The sequence below is a fragment of the Lissotriton vulgaris genome, chromosome 10 (genome assembly GCF_964263255.1).
Source record: "Lissotriton vulgaris chromosome 10, aLisVul1.2, whole genome shotgun sequence".
In the NCBI taxonomy this organism is placed as follows: domain Eukaryota; kingdom Metazoa; phylum Chordata; class Amphibia; order Caudata; family Salamandridae; genus Lissotriton; species Lissotriton vulgaris.
Window position 1 is genome coordinate 199659169 of NC_141698.1, and position 23198 is coordinate 199682366.

The 23198-nt window shown below is 43.9% G+C and overlaps 1 protein-coding gene across 1 annotated transcript in view; it reads right to left on the minus strand.

The window, feature by feature from the left end:
• Positions 1 to 444: 444 nt before the first annotated feature.
• LOC147684982 (cryptochrome DASH-like) overlaps positions 445 to 23198 on the minus strand; it is a 97528-nt gene continuing 74774 nt past the window's right edge. Inside the window, exons 12-14 of the mRNA XM_086940879.1 lie at positions 9745 to 9864; positions 7375 to 7551; positions 445 to 844 (exon numbers count right to left, since the gene is read on the minus strand). Coding sequence (XP_086797005.1) covers positions 734 to 844; positions 7375 to 7551; positions 9745 to 9864 — 408 coding nt within the window. The 3' untranslated portion in view covers positions 445 to 733. The remainder of the gene's footprint in view (positions 845 to 7374; positions 7552 to 9744; positions 9865 to 23198) is intronic.

Sequence of the window (23198 nt, forward strand, 5' to 3'; positions counted from 1 at the left end):
TTGGCTGAAACCGAAGAAGGACCTTCTTTTACCTTGCCACTGTATATAGTTAGTTGTTGCGATTTCACCCTGGTAAAATAAATACTTTGTGCATTGGTATTTGCAATTTGGTACTCTTTTTGCAATTGATTTTATGCAACAGTAAGGCTACATGTTATCTGTCTATCTGTAAGCAATGGGCCACTGCTTTTAGGCCATAAAATCTCAGAACTTATAAGTGAGGGAAATCAAGTACACAAATCCACACAAGTAAGTGGGGATCCCTTTACATATTTCCCGGGAAGCGCATACACATTGTACTCAGTTCACATCACCTTCGCTGGACCAATCACCACCAATGGGAATACAAGTGGAAAACTAATCATCCCGATTGAGCCATCTTCCTGGAACATATATTTCCTCTCTTTATGCATGCAGCTGAAAGGAAAAGCAGAAATATTCCCGTTTCAAGTTGGCATTTGCCCCTTTTGCTCTTTACTATACTTTATTGAAAATTAGTAAAAACGTAACCTCACAAAAAAAGTCAGAAGCCAGTGTTCATAAAGTAACACAGTTCAATAAAAAGCAATTCAACCGGTTGGTGGGAGGCACAAGGCCCACCAGTGTGTTAAAGTCTTCCTTTTGAGACAGTCTTTGCAAGATTCTCGAATTTGCTTGACTGCTGAATCAGGAATATTCATTCAACATGATCGTAACAGTTCCTCAAAGCACCAACATTGGCAATCAATGATGTCTAGTGCAGATCCTTGTTGCGGGAAAAGTAAAAATCGACTCCTCTGTTTTTGTGTTGTTTCGGGGTGTAGGGCTGTCCTCTTGGCCTTCTGCTTGATGACCCTCGGTCATTCTGTTGATAAAAGAAAACAATAATTTGTATTAAGTTTATTCATCATAAATACGCCCCTGCCATTCTACAGGGTTCCATAACCACTAGACCGTAACTCTAAACATTGTCGCCCTTACATTAACAAAATATCCATTGTGATACATATATAGTAACACAATTATTATAAATCTCAGCACCAATAGGTACCAAATAACAACATAAGCATTTGATACATATACATTGATTAATACATCAGTTCCCTTCCATGCTGCGCCGCAGTGGAGAGAGAGTTTTGGGGCTGTGTGAATGGCCTCAAAAACCTGCCTCTGGGTGGCCGCTAATGTACAAAGGACCCTGTGGCTCTTCTTTATATTTACACCCTACAAATGGCATCAGCGCATGTGCCATCAGTAGGCTGATTAAATATTCCATATGTGGTTTTAATATCACCTTCAACCTGAGCAGTAACTAATTAGTTTTCTCTCTCTCTCACTTCTGGTCAGCATTTCATTTAAGAAGCTAATATTCTCCTAATTTACCTGCACAGATACCCCATTATACAGGGCATCCATCTGCAGCAGAGCACTGCAGGTGGATGTCTCAACTGTCTGACTAGAAGTAAGTCCAAGCCCCCATTATATAGAGATTTTGGGCCTCATTACGAAGTCCACCCGACAACGTTGCAGAAAGCAACCACCCGACCTTAGATTGGCAGTTCCAATCGAACTATTACAATGCGACCACAAACATGCATTTCACGATAGAAGCTTGTGCGGCAGGCAGAAAAGGCCCGCAGCACAAGCTTTCATTGAAACATTTATGTTTTGAGACACCTCACGGTGCCTGCCACACAGTGCAAGGAGGTTTAGGGGGGCACCATAGGTGCCCTCAGGCCAAAATGCAAAGGCCCAAGGGGGCCGTCCTAGGGGCCCTAAATGTCACTTTCCACAGCCTTTCCATTGTCAGAAAGGCCGACATGGAACGGCTATCGGAAAGTTATATCATAATCCAGACGGCAGAGCCACCGTCATTAAGAGATTATGCAGATTTACCGACAGGCTCCTTGAGACTGTTGGAACCACGTTGCAATCCCCCTGCAGGTTTAAACTCCGACCGACGTCATCCTAATAAGGCGGTCTACCATGTTGGGCGGAACACCTACGACCACTGGTTGGTTGGAGGTTTTCAGCCCGAGATTGTATTCAGGCCCTTTATCGGGTACTACGTACATTCCAACATCCATTTAACTCTGGAGCATCCATATTCTCAATTATGATATAGCTAGTACCTACAATGATAATCGGAATCAGGGTTCGTTGTGCCCGTTGTTGTAGCTGCATAAAGCAGTGTGACAGTAAAGGGTATTTATTTGAAATCATGTTCCAACACATCTCAAAGTATTACAATATAGATGATTACACAGTTGCGATACTGGCTAAAGATTTTCTGCAACTAACAATGGAGTATTAGCAACATTTTGGCAACATGACTTCCTCGAAGGACAGCTGTTTTCCAAAAGGGATGTAGATGTTGCTGGCACCATCCCTTTCAGTGTATTTGTGTAAAAGAAAGTTCTAATTATTTCATCAGAATCCACAATGATGTATTTGTGTGTTGCTGCTTTCTGGGTCAAGGTATTCCTCATCTTGGCATTCCCTAGTCTAAGGCTCAAGTTGTGTTTTGAGTTAAGACTGTTTTTTTAAATACTCAGTGCTTCAACTCTGGGCCATTCTTTGGCTCAGGCTGCTTTATATGTAAGGTTGTGGCATTAACTTCATTTCCTAAGCAGCGAACTTGGGGATTACCTCGAGGCCATGGGCAATCATATGATTCTTATCAAGCTTTCTTTCAGTTTCAGACATTTTTATGTCCATATAATATATATGTTGAAATCTGGTATCTACTTTGGAAGGCTAAGGGCATATGGCTAAGTGTAGAGCACTGTTAGACCATTCCTTTTTGTTTTACAGGCAACTTTTGGGAATGACGTGGGGCGCCTTTCTCCATACCAGTAACAATTGAAGGGCATGGAATTGTTCTGCTCTGCAAAGCCTACCCATATCCATCTGCAGAGCCATATTTGTTTTTCCTCTGTAAAAGTTCTTACCTTCTTGATATTTTGTGCTATTGTGGTCGCTATGACAGCGACACCAGATACTGTAGTGGTCCTTCCAACAAAATTGTGAATTGTAGTTGGGGCAATATATAAATAGAGTATTTTCCAAAGCTTTGTATCTTAATTTGCCTTGAATCATTCTCATATTGCCTAATCATTTTAATCAAGTCCTGGATAGCCTCACTGCTGAGAAAGCCTCCTCTCAGTGGTTAACGGTCCACCAGATTCCATCGCTCTTCTATGCGGGTTCCGTGCATGCCCAGTTTTTCACCCCGTCTGAGTCCAATTAAAAAGAAACCTAAGGTAGAGTTTCAGTCTTTATCCGGATGCAATGTGTGTACTTTGCCATCATGCAAAAGTCCAGTAGCAACTTTTGCAGTCAAACTCTGCTCCAGTGACGGCCAAAAAACCACCATTTAGTGGAAAATTATAGCAATAATAATTTGCTAGTTAGGCCTCGACCAAATTTAAAAATGATGCCTGTGTGGCATTAGGCTAAATGTTTGCCCAGTGTGAAGAAAACTCTGCAGGTATCCCCTCCTGTCCCAGAAGCCTCTATCACAAGGACTGTGTTAAATGATTTGCAGTGACTGAGGCACACGATTGGCTTCACCATCAAGTGATCACAACAGCTGATATTTAGAAGAGTAATTTACACTCATCTACCTCTGGCAACAAGCTGGGCCACTCAAGCTCACAAAGTGGTTCAAGAAAGCACTGCGTCTCCGAAGAAAATGAAACATGACTATGCTGACAGGAAATGTCAAAGTGCCACATCCAAGTGGGTGTGGGAGACAAGGTATACTGAAAAGAAGTGTGGTTAACAATTCTGACTCCTATTTTTACCCTGCCTCTACCCTTTTATCTTTTCTAGCTATCAATGGTCGCCATATTTACAACTTCTCGGCTGAAAAACCAATAACCAGGAATGTTCTGTTCTTCATGGTTTTTTGTGGGCAATCATTGTCTCTTACTGGCGACAGTGGGAATTTCAGTGACAATGAATCCAAATGGGATTCTCTCAGTCAAGTTGCATGTTGCTTTGTGAGCACCAACTATATCCGTTCCTGCCATCCTTGCTCTGTGTCTCAAGCTTACCATTCAAGGTCCAAATGGATGATCAATGTAATAAATTAAGATAGAGTCATGCAAGCTCTCCTAATTAGCCAAAGCCTTTTGATTTTATTAAAATTATGTATATTTATTTATTTATAAAGTTTTATCTAGCGCAAACTTGTTAGATCTCGCCTACGCAGCACGCATGCGCTGCATAGGAGTGCTCTTAGCCGTCGCTCTGCTCATTTTCAAGCACACACTCCTGCTTGTGGCGGCATCCACCTTGCGGGAGCAGCAGGGGAGCGCCACAAGCACGAGTGCAGTGCTTGAAAATGAGCAGACTGCGCACACGCACACCACTCCCGGGCTCACCTCCTGCTCCCCTCTTTAGCGGAGTTAGGGAGTGTGCAAAGCCCATCTCGCCCAATGACAGTTTGATCTTGCGAACATTTCTCTGAGTTTAATGTCGCTTTAACAAACACACAATGAGGTCACCATATCTGGAAGATGGCATTTCTTTATCTCCAATGCTGCAGAGCATTCCCTGCGACACGTGACCTGACAGTAGAACAGATTATGAGCAACTAGATCCTAGCACTACATCTGTCTAGTCACTAGGGGGCGTTCTAAGATTAATCAAACAGCCACATGTGGTCATCTTCTCACTCTCTTCACATAGTGATAGTTTTTAGGCCAGGCGTGAGAGTGCAGTAGCCCAGAAGCCTATTGTAAGTAATTCATACGTACATAACGTGGGCTTTTGATCCACCCAGAATGATATGCCTCTCACCTAAGCTATTGCTTGTTTAGTACATCATTCCATCTCCTATGAGTGCTTGCATTGCAGTGCATGTGGGGCTATTTCACATCTCAAAAGTACCTGGAATCTTCACACACATTCACTTCATGTCTGCTTTGTTATGAAGTAAACAGTCCTTTTTTACACCGTATAAGCTTTTTTATTGCTTTACCCGTGAATCCTCTGCGAGTCCCGCAAATGTAGTTTAAACAAATACATGCAAGCATAATGATGCCTAATCCAGCAAAGTCGATGTGATAAAACTGAGGCACAGGCATGAACAAATGCAGTTTGCATGCATTAAAGACTGGCCTCTGGGATTTGCTTGTTTTAAAATGAGCCTTTGGAGAACCAATGAGGCAGCTCAGCGGGTTGGGTATGCGCTGCCGAGACCAGCAGACACAGAGCAGTGTTGTGTGTGCCATGATCGGGTTTTTCTCCTTAAGGCCGTGAAACAGAACAGGCTCTGCCTCAAGGGCCACTGGACATCACCACTGCTAGAGGTGCTGCGGAAATACACCCACCCCCTTCAAACTCGTGCTCAATGGCATTCTGGTTCGTGCAATCCTTCCTTAATCAGCCATAGGTGAAAGTGCGGGCTGCATCCTAAGGGGAAGTGGCAAACTAGGTCTGGACACCAAGGGGTCATCTGAATGATGTTCTGGGGGGAGTCGATGCATTATCCTCCCAAGTCAAAAATTGAGTTTGCAGCATAGCCCGGATTTCAGATCCCACTAAAATGTACACAGTCATGTGTCAATAACATATCTATCTGCCAGTATGCACCCTATCATGTCCGGCGGGACGTCCCAACCCTGTGTTTCACTGCCTCATATCCCTCTGTACCCCACTCCCTGCGCTCACTGCCTTATATCCCTCTGTACCCCACTCCACGTGCTCATTGCCTAAAATCCCTCTGTACCCCACACCTCTCACTCACTGCCTTATATCCCTCTGTACCCCACACCTTGCGCTCACTGCCTTATATCCCTCTGTACCCCGAACCTCGCGCTCACTGCCACAACAAATACCTCTGTACCCGACACCTCGCGCTCACTGCCACATATCCCTCAGTATCCCACTCCTCACACTCACTGCCTGATCGATCACTTTAGCCTGCCATTTATCTTCTAGTTGTTCTCTCCCCTTCCACTCGTTCTAACTCTGTTCACCCTTTACTTCTTTTAGTACCTTACTCCTTTCTCAATACCTTTACTTCTTTTCCTCTTCAGTAACATCTCTCTGACCCATCTTTGCACTTCCTTTATATCAACGCACCCCTCTACCTCACCTGCCTACCTCAGTCTTTATTATTCCCTCTTCCTCAGCCGTCTCTACCTGTCTCTGACGCACCTCTCCCTCTCTCTACCTGGCCCTCTCACATTCTAGGACTGCATTATTCCCCCCCTCTCCATCTTTGATTTACCTGTGTCTGCACCTGAATCTTTTTCTTCTACACGTCACTTCTTTGTCTGCCCTTCATCCCTCGCTACCCTTCTGTTTGCCTCACTATGGTCTTTACCCGACCCACCTTTCAGTGGCTCTTCCCATTTCGCCTCCCTTCCACACAGCACTCTCCTAGCATGCATCTGTTTCTCCCCTCACCACCATGCCTGCCTCTACCCCTCCTTGCCTTTCTAATCAGCCTAACTTCCTGTTATTCCTGGTAGTGAACCTTTCATTTCACGCCTACGGTTGAATTACCTACGCATTCAAATTGAGTAGGTAATTGCTGTGCTCCCAACTCGACATCGAGACTCAGTCCCCTAGCCTCTCAACATGCCCTGATATAACAACAGCATTGGCATAGCCAATAGGTCTTACCTTTGGGACCTGCTGTATAACTAAATACTTATAAGGTCCCAAAGACGAGACCTACTGGCTATGCCAATGCTTGTTATCAATTGGTCTGTAGCTGTGCCATTCACATTTTATTCCCACCCACTACAGCATACAGCATGGGACAGTAGGTCACCTCACTTCCGCCACTGACTAGCTTCACTGTGAGCTACAGCATTCTGCCTTTTCTCAAGGAGTACTCCCAGATGGCAAAGCGTACTTTTTGAGAGCAAATAATATTTTTGCTTTTAACCTGCCCCAACAGTAAAGCTTTGCAAAATCGACAAAAGCCAAAAGACTTGTAGCCAACGTTAAACCTATTGCTTTTGCCAAATCTTGTTTGGTTTGTATCAGAGTTGATGGTACAGTTGAATGCCAGACTCTGGAAGGAGGAAGAAGAAGAACAGGGTGTAAATCAAGTGGGCGGTGGGTGGGGGTCAGACTGAAAATTTCTTTCCAAGGGACTCAGTTACAGCATACTGGTTTGCTGTTCGCAGCGCCAACCTTTCCATCCTGTGTCCCCTATTCTGGTCTCTAATAAACAATATTACACGGGTGGCCCAGCATGCTTACCCTTCCTCCCGCGACTGTCACAAGCACAAGACGAGATATGGAAGAAGAAATGAAAGGTCAATGGTGGTGGCACCCTGTGATGTGCAGGCTGGTACCAAAAACTAGTTTGAACTCTTTATTGGAATATATTTTTCTGCATGATTTATTTGACTGTGATAAGATACTTACAGGTTTCTGATTGATATGTCTACTCCACTCTGGTGCGGTGATGATTGGCAGTGGATAGGTCTCGCCAAGAGACACATTGGCATGTGCCAAAGATGCAGTACTGAGTGCCCAGGGCGTGTGCACATCTCCTCCATCTATAGCTTGCAATTCTGGAATCCATAGCCTGATGTACTCTCCCTGCATTGGAAACAAGGAAGAGGCAAGTATTTCATTCCAGTTTCACATTTTAGTTGAAAGACATTGCAGTACAATAGTAAACCTTCAATGCAATCCTGGGAACCGGTCATCATGTAAATGATGTTCATCAATACAGGCCGAGTTTGTTCTGTTTAATAAGTACAGCCCTGCCCACCGTGCTCAAGCACCTGCTTATTTGAAAATATTTTACCAGAGGCTGGTCAGAAATGCAATGAAGTAGGCGTGAAATTTCCACTCTTTAGAATGTAATACTTTTTTACTCCTACCTTTGTGAAAAATAATGAAGATAGTAAAAATATTAACCATTGAGAAGAAACACCTGGTAAGCTTTATTGTATCTTGCAATTTAGGTAAATGGTATCCTTAACATCTAACTGAACAGCACAGTGGTACCTGTTTAAAGCCCTTAGAATGAAGGGCTAGCAGAGATGGACCTACGAAATCTGGCATCTGTAACTGTACATTCCATGTGATTACACTGTGGTCAACAATCACTTTCGAATCGCAGGTGATTAATAGCCAAGGGATTAATATCAGAGCTCTCCTAAAGCTTGTGCTCCACAATAAACTACAAACCAATTGTGGTTTTCTCATCTCTATGGTTATGATCCTTCTTTCTGTCAACACTTCTATGGTTCTCATGCATCATATTTTAGAATGCTTATATGTCATAGTGTTGTGGGTCTAGATCTGTATAGAGGCGGGTGAACTGGGAACCTGGCTGGATGGGATCTTCTGTTGAGAATAAATCTTCTATCAAACCTTACCTTTGCCTGGAGTCTGCATTCCTAAATTCCACACCAATCTCTTAAAACTGTATCTGCCTAACCATTCCACAGACCCCTCGTTCCATCCTTATTTTCTATGCGTGTTACACGTTCTCATTCCAGTGATATGTAAAGTGCTCCAATGCCCTTGTGGCTCGTGCACTAAAATGGATAAAAAGGTTGCTGGATTCAAAATCTTTTTCGAAACGAGGGTAGCGTGATCCACCACAAGGACTTTTTTTAAGTTGGTCATAACTTTGTAAGATTAAAAAAACACAGTTGCTTGCAGAGGCTCGGGATCTGGGATTTGTGAGGAGCATGAAAATCAGTAGCAGCTAGTGTTGTGGAAGAGGGGTGGGGGTGGGAAGGGGACTTTGGGGGGACAAAATACAAAAATAAATAAATAAATAAACGTACCAGCAGCCGGCCGCGTTTTGTCTTCTGCTCCTCTTCTTGCAGGTACAGGCTCCCAGACTCCACTACGGCTAATCCTGACGCTGCTCTCATGTCATGAAAGCAGCGCCAGGATTGGCCTGAGTGCTCTGGATTTGTGCTCCCAGGGAGACTGGGAGCCTGTGCCTGCTCTCTCCAACACAGCAATGCTGTTCGGGTTGGAGAGAGCTTCAGTGCGCATGAAAGTTTGATCGGCCTAAGATGGCAGGACAAACCGTCATGTGCCCTGATCACAGTGTAGTACCACTCCTCCTGCGCCTGTCATACCCCATGGCCCTGCCTCCAAAGACTCGTCTGGAAAGGAAAAGTAAAACGATATTAAATCATATTTATTATCATTTTCTTTTTCCTTTCCTACAGTTTTGAGGCAGCTGGCAGGAGGGGTGACACTCCTCCGCCATAGCGGAGGAGCCGCGGCTGATGAAAATCAATAAATTGCATCTGCAGTTGGTTAGATGACGTCTCTTGGCAACAGCAGCATGCGTTATAATGAATTAACAACTGGCTTTGGCTTTCAAGGATTGAAGGCACCCACCCGAGCAACCATAGTCTATCTTATCTAGGCCTTATCTACATCTTTACTGCCAAGTACCCATAGAAGTATCACTCCAAAAACTAAGATGCAGGGCCTGATTCACAAAGACTTTGTTTAACAAGTTACAAATCTCTTCCTGTAGATTTCCTACCAGGTTTGGAAGAGATTTCTGATGGTACAATTTGGTACTATCAGCGGAGACCACGTGTATTCAGATCCGTTCTGTGGCACGGACATTTACAAAAGCTTTTCAAGCAAAGTTCAGAAAAATCACCAGTCTCCATAAACCACAAACCTTACTAAAATTACAGATATTCTGATTTGCTCAAATCTGGCTTACCTTTTGGTAAAGGCCCTCTAGGGAAAGAGAATGGGAGTTTCAGCAACCTCATTATTCGAATGGTACAAGGTACTTACATTCCCATCATAATCCAGGCCCTGTTTGATCATGTTGAACTTCCTGTTCTCTCTTGGATCATTCCCAATGCCAGCACTATACAGCCAGTTCCCATAATTGCTGCAAACGTCATAGTCCACCTTGAAGGCATATAATGCTTTTGTTATATTAATTTGAACAACAAACAAACCAACTATTAGTTACAGTGATTGCAAATATTGTTTTTACAATTACAAATGAACCATTAATCAAGGCAAGTCAAAGAATCTTTATTCGGATATAAACTATCCATAAAAGCACATGTGAAATTTGTAGGCTTTGTTTTGGTACGCAAAAACAACGCAATTAGGGATTTTGATCCGGTGCATCCTTTGGCTGGAATCATTTGTGTCACACTATCAGCTTGATATGGCATTTCCATCCATTTCTTCGGCATTTTTCATGATAAGCAGTGATGTAGCATTCAGAGTAAATTACGCGATGCTCCATAAACACATACAATATTCTGTTTCCATTATCAAATCAATCACGCTGAAAGGAACTTTTGAAACAACAGATCAAGTTTAGCAAAAAGCAAAACACTTGTTGTAATAAGAAGTCCAGTAGCTGAGGCGTATATTGTATATAAGATGGTTTATTAGTCTTAGTTGCTGGTAAGTAATAAGTTCCAACAGTAAGCTGCTCAGCCCATAATCCAACTGACATTCACAGGCACACTAACATTCCAATGCACCAACATTCCATACAAACACTGAAACTGGCTGAACAGCAGGTATAACACATCTCCCCTTTTAACAGAAGAAAATAACAACATTGCGACTACCAAATGAACATCTCGCACTTTGCATAAGAAGGGAAAAGGAACATGCATGAAAACAAATTAGATGCCAGAATGATACGTAATGCATATCCCTAAGAGATCATGCATGTAAAAGCAATAAATAAAAGAGCGACAATAATGCGAATAACAGATGGACATATCGCAGTCTGATAAAGAAACAAGAAAACAGCATGGAAACATATTATATGCAAAGATAATAAACGAGCACGCATGTAAAAACAATAAATAAAAGAGCGACTATAATGGGAATAACAGATGGACATATTGCGCCAGGCCATAATCCAACTGACACTCGCATGCGCACTAACTTTCCAATGCATCGCCATGCACCAACCTTCATCACAAACACTCATACTGGCTGAGCAGCAGGTATAACAACACTGTAAACAAGAACAAAAAAAGATATTCTGTTATGTCAGGAGGTGAAAGGTATAATCAATTGTGAGCACGAGGTACAGAGGCAAAGGGCTTGTGTGTGAGGTGATGAAAGGTAAAACAAATTGCAATGTCAGTGGGTGAAACGGTAAAGCAAATGTGAGTAGAGCTCTGTAAGCCACCACATTCATAGTTAGAGACGAGCTAAGGGTCTTGCTGAAAATGGGTCATGCAAAAGAGGGCAAATACAACACTGTGAACCATGAAAGTACTGTTCTACATCCAGAAAACATGGCTTATGGCAGCAAAATACCTATTTTACCCACATGGAATATGAGTTGAGGATTAGATCTGTTTTGTTGGGTTCAAGGAAAAGAGAGAGCGAGAATCAGAGAAAGAAAGAGACAGAAAGAAAGAACGAAAGAGAGAGAGAGAGAGAGAGAGAGAGAGAGAGAGAGAAAAAGAGAGAGAGAGAGAGAGAGAGAGAGATTTCCAGACTCTCTGTCTTCCAGCTATCACCTAAAGAATTAAGACTGTGTTTGAACCTGGCTGGAGCCAGTACACCAAACAGTGGAACTTTCTAAAAATCTTTTGTAGCTGGAGACCTGCAATTATCACAACATACCTGACTTTTAAGGAGCGGCTGCAGCTTCCACTCAGTGTTACAGGATTTCACATTACAAAGAGAAGCTACACCCAACAAGGGGAAGTTAGACTTTTGTAATCCAGGACAGGAGTATCTCAGTGCCAGCTTCCCAAGGTAGGGAGGTGCCATTGCAAACGTTTGTTGAATATCTGCAACGGGCAGGGCACTCCTTAAGTGAGAGGAGGGCACTGGAGGTATTCTTGCAAGCCAGGACTGACTGCTCCAATAATGGGACAGATGCCAGGGCTGAGGAGTGGGGCTGGATGTGAAGCTTGCAAAGCCTGGCACAAGCAGCTGTGGAGACTGAACTCCATCTGGGGTCCAGGTGAAGCTGTAACTGCTCCACTGGTGGAACAGGCTGATCTAGGAAAAGGGGGGCTAGAACCAGCTGAACATTGATACGAAAGACTCACCAGATTGTTACCAACTTGGAAGGTAGGTTGCGATAGCTGTGCCTAACTCCCACTGGGCAGTAAATGATGACATTTATAGTAAGGCATACCTACTACATTTTTTTTATAAAGAAAAACAATAAACATGAATGTAAGCCTTTTTTTTGTTTGTTACACTTTTCAGGCTATGATGTAAAGTCAAAGAAACAATCCCAAGGAAGCCATGAGCACAGAGTGCTTTAAAAACATATGGTAAGCTCTCTTGGGGTCATGGATTTGTTGACCCAGGAGAAATACAATATTCTCATGTTGCTGGGGGGCTGCTGTGCTCCATGCAGGCCTCCAGAATGTTATCGAAAATCTTGGTGGTGCCCCAGTCTCTTCTAGGGGCACTACCAAAATCATAAAAATACGACTGCACCGGTCATTATGGGGCGCTTCTTGCTGGGGCAATGAATAATGAATCAGTGGCTTCTGCCACTTATGTATGATTCTTTTTTCCTGTTTTTTTAAAAACATTTTTTGGGTGCACTGGTGTCCACCTGGGGCAACCACATGTTCTTTGTATTTTATTTTGTTTGGGGCCGAAGGGGGGAGTCCTAAGGCCTTCGTGGCCCCCGCCACCACCTATACCGGGTGCCAGCAGGGAGTCAGCAAATTTGTTTCCCCAGGGCACCCACAACTTCCACAACTTTTGGGGTCCCGGAAGGGAGCTTCAATGCCCTTGTGGGCCCTGCCAGCTCCCCACCCAGCACCCAATGTGGTGCGGGCGGGAGCCGGCTGCATTGCTTTGCTCCCTCCCGGCAGGAGCAGCATTCTCTGCTACTGCCCGGGCAGGAGCAAAGTTGTGTTCCCTACTTGGGAAAATGCAGGCAGGGGAAGCCCGCACTCTGCAGGGCAGGATACAACAGTGACCTCGTAGATGGGGTCCCCGGGACACTGCTCACCTCGTGCTCCAGAGTCCCTGGGGCTGATATTCGGCTCAAGAGGGGGGGGGGTGCGTACCACACCCCCTCCCTAAAATGTAAGTCTTGGCATTGGGAGATTGGGTCCCTGGGGCCTCTAACAGGCTAGGGGAGGGGGCCGAACGCCCACTCCCCTAAATTCTATATATGACCCCAGGGGATGGGGTCCCTGAGACATCACTGAGGTTTGGGGAGGGGGTGCGCAAGCCTCTCCCTTAATTAACAGGATCCTTAATGGGGAATGGGTTCCGTGGGGCCTCACTGTAGCTCACGAAGAGGGCATGCATGCTACTCTCCTCTAATTATAACAATCAGCCTCAGGGAAAGGGGTCTCCAGGGACTTTTTATGGCTCAGGGAGGGCGCCACCCGCCACCCTCCCGACTAAAATATAACAAGCATTGGCAAAGCCAATAGGTCATGACTATATGAGAGCTATTGGCTTTGTCAATATCTTTAGACCAGGTAGATTGGAGCGGCATAGAGTTGATTAGAATGGCATAGAGTAGAGAGACGGAGTTGCGTTGCACAAAGTGTGGTGGAGTGAAGTGGAAAAGAGTGGAGGGGAGTGGAGTGGCAAGGCATGGAGTGGCATAGAGTAGAGAAGGTTGAGTGGAGCGGCATAGAGTAGAGTTTAGTGGCGTACAGTAGAATTGTGTAGAGTAGAGTGGGGTAGTAGATCAGGTTGAGTGGAGTGGCGTAGAGTGGAGGGGAGTGGAGTAGAGTGTCATGGAATAGAGTGGAGCAGCAATGAAGTAGAATGGCATAGGGTGGTGTGGAGAGGTGTAGAGTGGAATGGCATAGAGTGGCATAGAGTGAAGTGGAGTGGCATAGAGTAGAGTGGCATAGAGTGTAGAGGAGCAGCACAGAGTGGCAGGGAAAGTAGGAGAGTGGTGCAGAGTGGAGTAGAGTGGAAATGAGTGGTATAGAGTGGAGTGGCATAGAGCAGAGTGGCATAGAGTGTGGTGGAGTGGTGTGGAGCAGCATAGAGTAGAGTGTGTACAGTGATGTAGAGTTGTATGGAGTGATAGAGTAGAGTGGAGAGGCTTAGAGTAGAGTGGCGCAGAGCAGAGTTGTGTAAATTGTAAACGTAAATTTTTTTTTGGTGTTTTTTTTGTCCTCATTACGCAACAGATTAAAGTTTGGAGATTATCAGGGTCCTTTCTCTTACTCAGACCTTTTCTTTGTTTGTTCATGGGTCTGGGCCACGACTTTCAAGTATTTCAGAGAAAAGGAACCCTTTACTTCCATATACTTTTATAGAGAAGGATTCTTTTTTCGATCGAGGGTAAGCTAGCCATTATGGCTACATTTTAGGAGCCTTCATATGTTGTTGCATTAGCGTAATCATTTGACTTAGCAAAGTGTATGGAAGAGCCCAAAAAGATATGTACTAAGACATTTGCATAACCCACTTTATAACTTAAATCAACTCAAACCCTATGAAACTCCTCCCATATTTCCCAGAATTTAAATTTTGAACTTTAAGGACTGACGCTAGACAATCACTGTGAGTTGGAGGTGCTGGACTTATCCAATTTATGCAGACCTCCCTCCTTGCCAGGAGGGTCAACATACAAATTAGATTTTCTTGGGCTTTAGTTAATGTTCTTAAAGTATTTATGCCTGTAACCCCAAAAATAACCAAGTCCATACTTACAGTTAGTTGTTTTCCCATTACCCCTTCTAAGATGTTTCCCACATCCTTCCAGAAACCATCGAGACTGGGACACTGCCAGAACATGTGCAGGTCATCGGCATTCTGTAAACCACATTTTGGGGAGCTCTTTACTGTGGACCCATTCAGTTTGGATAGTCTTTTCGGAGTCCAGTAGGCTCTATGAATGGTGAGTAAATGGTTTCTATGTATCTATGAGCAAATGCTGGTCGATTGTAACTTCTGCCGCTCTGTAAACGTAAATGTTGTAGTATTTGTATAGCGCCCGCATCACCCCACATGGGGTCTCTCCAGCGCTTGTACGCATACCGCTGTAGAACCCTTCCTGGCCTTTTCCCTGTGAGGCACCCACTCCTGGGCACCCCCAAGGTGCAGCCAGGCATCCTAGCGCTGTTGGGGCTGTTGTGGAGATTAAGCAAGCTATTGCCCAGAGTTGCAGAGTGGGACCCATGATTAGAATAGGCACCGAGGCGAGAATTATCAGGCCCGAGGAAATTGAGCCCAAGACCCGCCGAGGCGGGAATTGAACCCTTGTCCCGGGCCAGACCTCTGCATCAGGGTCTGCTGCTCGAACCATTGAGCCACACGTCTCCACTGTAGGGTGGAGTGGCTTAGAGTAGAATGGTGTGGCGCAGAGTGGTATGGAGCAGAGTGGAATGGCATAGTGTAGAGTGGGGTAGAGTAAAGTGGAGTGGTGCAGAGTGGTGTGGTGTAAAGTGGCATAGAATGGAGTGGTGTAGAGTGCAGTAGTGTAGAGTAGAGTGGAGTGGTATAAATGTGGGTAGCTAAAGCGTCAGGAGAGACAGCAGACAGAGTGAAATATATCCCTGTGTTAAACGTACGAAAGTATATCCACATAAGGATTGATATAGTTTATAAAAAGGATTGATATAGTTTATAAAATAAAAAATTGTGCATTGCAAAATGACATGGAAGAACAAAGAGAAGGAAGAACACCTGTGCTTGGTTCATGCGCCAGGCAGGAGGAAACACAAGAAAGGAAGGTAAGCCTATGGGAGCTAAGTAATTGAACGATTGTAAATGAGAGAGACAACGAAAACAACTAAATGGTATGCTGTTGGTGGGTTGTAAGCCCACTGAATTGTAAACAACACATCTCACAGCACAGCACATGTACTGTGTTGGCGTGACCTGAAAATGTCCCTGGCCCACCCCTAGGGCTTACATTTTTAAAAAGTGCTGGAGGCCGTGTTTCTTTCTATTGGTGCCCCAGATCCACGCAGCTTCAAGAAAGAAATTAACTTTTTGGACCCAGGGGAAGCCTTGTCCCCGAGTCCTAAAATGGCTGCTGCCACATCTTTGTCGATGGGGTGGCAGCCAATCAGATCTTATATTAAGATCTTCCGGCTCCACTGATCTTCCACAGCGTGAAATATACAATGTTGTTTAACCTTATTTTCTCCAAAACTACTGATAGATTTACACAAAAAAAAGCATGATTGCTGGACCGAGACCTAGCTTTCTTCCAAATATGGTGAAAGTCTGTTCAGACATTTTGGCTGTATCTGTGTCTAATTTTCCTACGGAAAATTGCATAGGGAAAACGTATTTTGGGATCCCCCTGAAGAACATCCACTATTCATCGAGGAAACCAGCCTGAGAAACAGAGTTTGAAAAAAGGGACCTCCAATCATAGAAATATGGAGAAAAGATAAAGAGAGAACAACAGACGCTGAGGAGCATTGCTAGAAAAACAAGAACAGTCAGAAGAAACTGCTCTTATACTGAGAATCTTGATAGATATATAAGGTATCCTCTGGAAAAATGTAACAGAGAAGTTCATTGAAGAGGAAGACACAGACAAGCACAACCAAGAAGGTTGAACCAGGTCACTAAGAAGGGTGTAGGTAAAATGCAGTGACGTACAACGTAAAAAGGGACAAACCCGCATATGTGCAAAACACACAGATTTATATATCTGAAGTAAAAGACATCCAGAAGAGGTATGTATATAAAAGCAGAGAAATATACATCAAAAGATAAATGCAATAAGGATAAATATGCATAGAAAATACATAGGGATATAAATACATAACGAAAGATAGATATTTTCATAGACACACAAGTCAAACAGAGTACAGCAAAAGTATACGCACTCCTCCGAAGGTCACCTACAACATCCGACAGTGAGCAGGAGGATGAGAAGTGGAAGAATAAAGGACATTCCAAGAACAGGTGGAGACAGAAAGATAAAGCTGGAAAACAGCAACACAATGCCACATAAGAGTAGGATGTGAAAGCATCACCCACTACATTAAAAGAAGTGCAACTGTCCGACAACCAGCGCCACAGACTGAGGTAGAATGCCATCAGGCAGTAACAGGTTAACAGAGAATAACCAGCATGTGGAAAGTCCACTATGAAGAAGATGACCACCAGGATGAAGCAAAAGGCTGGCGGAAACTAATGGCAACACAAAACCAATTTTGACAATCACACAATGTCCAACCCATGGAAGCTTGAGAAACAGATAAGAAACCTGACCAACGCTCCATCGAAGCTTGAGAAACCGGTAATAAAACTAACCAAAGTGCTAGACTAAAACTGGGAGTACATAGCATGAAGGGAACAGGCCCAGGAAGGGGGAAAAATCCCACAATATTGGATGACAGTGCAGAAGCAGCAGAAGTACATAGTTGGACAGAAGATAGGTTATGCCAAAAGAAAAAGTATTGAAATACCCCCACCAAAAAAGGGGGTAAACGGAACCTCTCCCAAGGAAAGGAGAGAAAAGTCTGCCGCATAGAAAAAAACGATGACACGAAAGGCACAAGTGAGATAAAGAGCTGTGAGGGAGAGATCATTATCCCCACTTATGAGACGGAAGAAAGCAACAGGAAAAGTGAAGGAAACCTAGCCTCCTATGAAATAAGGATACACCCACATGGATCCACACAATCAAAGGGACTGGTGTTCCAAGGGAAACCGAACTGAAAAGACAGCTGACACAACAGCTACCCCACGGGTGGAATGGCAGACTATATAAAATCCCCTGTAGGAGCAACAGCAGTGGCTGTAACCCAATTAGCTAGGTAAGAACACCTAAAGGGTAAAAACAGATACACGAATACCAAACTGCTAAAGATTAACAGCATCAGGAGCACGATAAATAGAAAAAGGGATTACACAAGAACGTGGTACCCAGGCGCAGTGTGAACTAGGATGCCAAATAGATGCATATGGCCTAAAGGCATTAGAGAAATGTAATACATCGTAAGGTGGAGTTCGATTTGTGGAACCTAGTCCTGATCCAATAGTAACACAGAAGATCAATAGGAGAAAATCTGTGTGTCCCACAAGAGATGAAGTCGAAGTTCCAACAAGCATTTACAATGCAATGGTCTCGCCATTCTTAAAGTTAGAGCTATTGGCATTGCTCATGACATTTTTATTTATGCTTTTTGTTTTTAAAACATAAATAAATGGCATTGTAATGTACAATGCCAATAGCTTAATCGCTCGCAAATGCGAGACCTATTGCATTTGCACCCACACAGAGCCACACACACAAAGCCACCCACACACACACACATACAGAGCCACCCACACAGAGTCATTCACATAGAGCCACCCACACAGAGTCACACACACAGAGCCACCCACACACAGAGCCACACACACAGAGCCCCACACACAGAGCCCCACACTCACACAGAGAGCCACACACACACACACAGAGCCACACACACACACACAGAGCCACACACACACACAGAGCCACACACACACACAGAGCCACACACACACACAGAGCCACACACACACACAGAGCCACACACACACAGAGCCACACACACAGAGCCACACACACATACACACACACAGAGACACACAGAGCCACACACACACAGAGACACACACAGGGAGACACACACAGGGAACAGAGGCCTGAAAAAACGCTCACAACGAGGGAACAGGGGGCAGGAAAGCAAGCACAACCAGGGGGCATGAGAACAAGCACAGCCAGGGGGCAGGAGAGCAAGCACAATGAACGAGGGGGCAGGAGAGCAAGCACAAAAGAACGAGGGGGCAGGAGAGCAAGCACAACCAACGAGGGGGCAGGAGAGCAAGCACAAAGAACGAGGGGGCAGGAGAGCAAGCACAAAGAATGAGGGGGCAGGAGAGCAAGCACAAAGAACGAGGGGGCAGGAGAGCAAGCACACCCAACGAGGGGGCAGGAGAGCAAGCACAAAGAACGAGGGGGCAGGAGAGCAAGCACAAAGAACGAGGGGGCAGGAGAGCAAGCACAAAGAATGAGGGGGCAGGAGAGCAAGCACAAAGAACGAGGGGGCAGGAGAGCAAGCACAAAGAACAAGGGGGCAGGAAAGCAAGAACAACGGGGGGCAGACGCCAGAAAACGGACACAACCAGAGAACAGACGCAAGAAAAGCGAGCACTCACTAGGAGGACTCGGCAGCTTCTCTACTTCTTCCGGCGGCCGTCCAGCAGAAATGGCTCCCGAAAAAGCCACAACATTTTAGGACTTGGGGGCGTGTTTTTCATTCTCTCCTCTTCCCATTGGCTGGAATGTAAAATTCCAGCCAATTGGAAGAGGAGAGAAAGAAAATAGAACGAACGTAAAAAACACCCCCCCAAATCCGGGCTTGAACGGAGTGATGCCCCTCTCCTCCAATGGCTGGCCTCCATTTAGGAAGCCAGCCAATGGAGAAGAGGGGCGGGTTCAAGCCCCCATACTGTAAAACAAAATGTCTCACCAGCGAGACTGCGCAAGCGCAGCCTACGCAGGCCGAGACCTAAAAACGGTCAGTCCATGATCTAGTGCACTCAAATCAGAAAATTGTTACTCTAAATTGCTGATTTAATCCTGCCTGCAAAGTGAACATGGCTCCCATCAATCGTTATTAACTCGCCTTATTGAAAACGTACTTATCCTGCTCCCTTCATAGACCTTAACAGATATCTGGTCCTCTTAGGACTAGACTACAGCAATATTACTGAGCATACAACAGTTTCAGAGATACAGACTCAAGTGGCCAGCATATACATTAACTGAATTAACATATACACTCAACCACTACCTTGATGTTGAACGATTGTACAACCTGCACAAGACCTTCTAGGGCCATTATCTTCAAAACCTTAATACATTAGCACCAACAATTTGAAATCAAGTACAATTTTTCAGATCAACTACAAAGAACACGGATTAAAAAAAATATATATGAACGAGGCCAGCCACTAGTCATTCACTTCATGACCTGCTTAATCAAGCATTGATAACACAACGAATTTACCAAATGTTCAAGAATTACCTGAAATGGAATGAGCCCTATTTAGACAGGTTCTGCTGACTACACTGTCACAGAGGTATTACCCACCCCTGACTACACTGTCACAGAGGTATTACCCACCCCTCCTTCATACCCCTCCAATGGCAGGACTGATTATCCTTCTTGCATCTGGTTTATCAAGCTAAACTCATGCCACCAAGCACATAACCCACCCAAGAGAAGTTCAAGTCATCCACTAGACACTAATTCAGCGATCCTATGGGTCTTACAGTGCTCCAATTATTGTGAATGTTAACTGGCAGTTGTATACCACACAATCTGCTGCTATAGTGGCATCTCTGTGCCCTTTGCTAGGCTAAAGAGAGACTTTGAAAATATTCCGGCTGTAGACAAGCAACTACTCTGGTTTTGTGGACACTGCCCATCTCAAAAATCACAAATGCTCATTAGAGCAAAGGAAGGAAATGTCCATCTCTCTCCTATTTTTCAAAATAAATACTTACAAAACTTAGAGAAAGGCACTCACTGTATTCCATAGAATTTCCTTACAAAAGTGTCTAAATATTGATACTGTAATCACAGATGGGAAAGCCTCAGGAACCTAAGCTCTAATTTTGCATAAACTAAGTTGTCAAAATCTGGCTGCATGGTAAAGTTCCAGATTAACATGAATATGAAAATGTCTTTCCAAATACAGAAGGCAACAATGACCCAGCAACTGATCCAGAGGTCAGAGATATGACAACCATAAAGGAGTGACTAGGAAATCGACAACAATCTCTAAATGTTGGACTAAAAACAAAATGGCTGTATTAATTCATACTTAAAATTATACCATTTAGACAAGGCTACAAAACACCAGCTAGTTGTATTTGGTAAAAAAATACTGTTTCACATTGACAAACGTTTAAAATAGGCACCATCGTGTGTTTTGGACCATACATGGGTGAAAAGCAGCAGATTGTAAACATACATCTGGATCCTCCACAACAGAGTGAAAATGTATCACATAAGCATACTCTATTTCTCCCATTAACAATGACCGACAAAAAAGCTGCTCATTTCATTGCTGCTCATGTCCCCGAGTTGAGAGGATGATGGGAACGAGGTTTAGGCGAAACCCCAATTTAGCTAAATAATAAGGGCTGCATGTCACGAAGGGGTTGACTATAATAGCTGATTTAAAAATGATTCGAAGTCACAGCAATATAAATTTGACTTGATATGACAAGAACCTTCTTAATATTCTCCAATACGAATTGTGCAACTGCCCTCAAGTACAGAAAAGAAATATGCATTTTAGGAAACAATGCAATTGCTACTCCTGCAGCACAAAATATAAAAATATAACTTCCATAAATTGTGTTTTATTATAATTTTATCCTACATTACAATTGAAGTACCTGCTCAAACAAGACACCTCAGCAGTATTTTGAAGCAGAAACCCGTCTAGTCAATTTCTGTATATTCTGTAGTTTTTCTAATCCCCTCTCCCTGTGGTTGAGCAAAATCGAATTGCCTCTCACAGTTTCAGACAGCTCTGTAAAGGTGGCAATAGAGCTGCTCCCTGCTGTCGTGAGGCAGAAAATGGCATATGGGGCTAGAAAGAAATAATACAAGCATTTACGCTACTTTGAGCTATTGGTATTGTAAATGACAATGCCCTTTATTTATGTTTTTAAAACCAAAACATAAATAAAAGGCATTGTCATTTAAAATGCCAATAGCTCAAACTTGCGTAAATGCGAAACCAATTGCATTGCAGATGCTTGTGATCTGGTGGTTTCCAGACAGACTATCGGTGCCTGCCACGAAATGCCTCTGTGACCTGGCACTGCTAAGCGATATATTGTTCCCTCAAATGACGTGCTCTTGCTAACCTTTAGGGAGGGGGTGAGGATCAGAATCAGAAGCACACACCCAGGAGCAGTCAAAAGAACAAGGGCCCTGGTACTTACTGTTTTAAAAAAGTAAGTTGAATGTGCTTTTCTATGAGATGAAGGGTGTAGCGGGCGGCGGTGTAAGGAATGGGACAGACATACTTGGACCTCCAGGGTGAAAGGCCACGCATGGACGGGTCCGATGGGAGAGCTGTAGCAAATGTTGGCTATTAGCCCAAACCTGCCTAGCTAGAATGTAAGGTTGGCAGCCACCAATTGTGTGTTAACGAGGAAGGGTGTGTCATAATTTACACTGTCACACTAAAGAGTACATAACAAGAGGTACACATCTGTAGGAGCATGTGCTGTGTCCAAGTCATGCAGGAGGCTGTAGCAGATGCATCCTTCATCCTAACTATCCGTAGAGCACCAGACAATGTACTATGGTCCTTATAGAACGTATCATAAAAATAGTGTTCTAAGAAAAAAATCAATGGGAGTTCAGGTAGGTGGTGATGCATTGGGTGCACGTATCAGGATGATGAATAACATTATCTTGTAACACCTCTACTTCAATAGTAGACACTAATGTGCTATTAAACCACTTCTGTATGGCTGCACATTTTAGGATCATGGAGGTGACGCATCTTGTGTACAGACAGTAAAAGGTTTGAGAATAAATAAAAACAAATCTAAAATAACACCATAAATGAAAATGAATAGGTATGCACTAAAATATTTTAACTGTGCTGCCGGTACCTGGGCTTTGTACCCAAATAATACGATCAACACAGATCTGCAAGCCTTGAACCGCTCCACTTCCTCCTAATGCCCCCCTCCCCCTCAAAAAAAGTTAAAAAAAACAGGGTAAACGTCTGTAGGAGCTACATTGGATGTAACGAAAGAAAATAACACACGAAAATAATAAATAGCGCCCAGCAGTTCATGGATGCATATACTGTCCCGGCCTCTTTGAGAAACAACCCAAGTCAACATTTCGATTCTACCCGCAGCCAGGCCCACGCTACGAAAAGGAATTGATCGCAGGCTCCTAAAGATGTCCTTAAAATGCTGTTTAAAATGTTTGAGACCTGAGAAGAAGTCACCAAGAGAAAAGGCGCGCACAGTTTATTGTAACCTTTTGCACAAGTCTATTGAAAACTCAGTCGAAGTGAACAGACACCAGAAGCACACACACAGAGCAGAAACGAATAAGATATACGTGGTTCCTGTAATATTTTAGTAGCAGTGCAGCTGGCTTACAGGGCCGGACTGGGAACCAATGCTGTGGATACCACAATATTTTTTTAAAGAAATTATGGCCTAACTATATTTTTATTTTCATGTATAGGTGGAACATCACACATTGACTATGAGTCACATCCACTGGCCATCTTTTTTAAATAAGGTCAGCTGATGTGGTCCA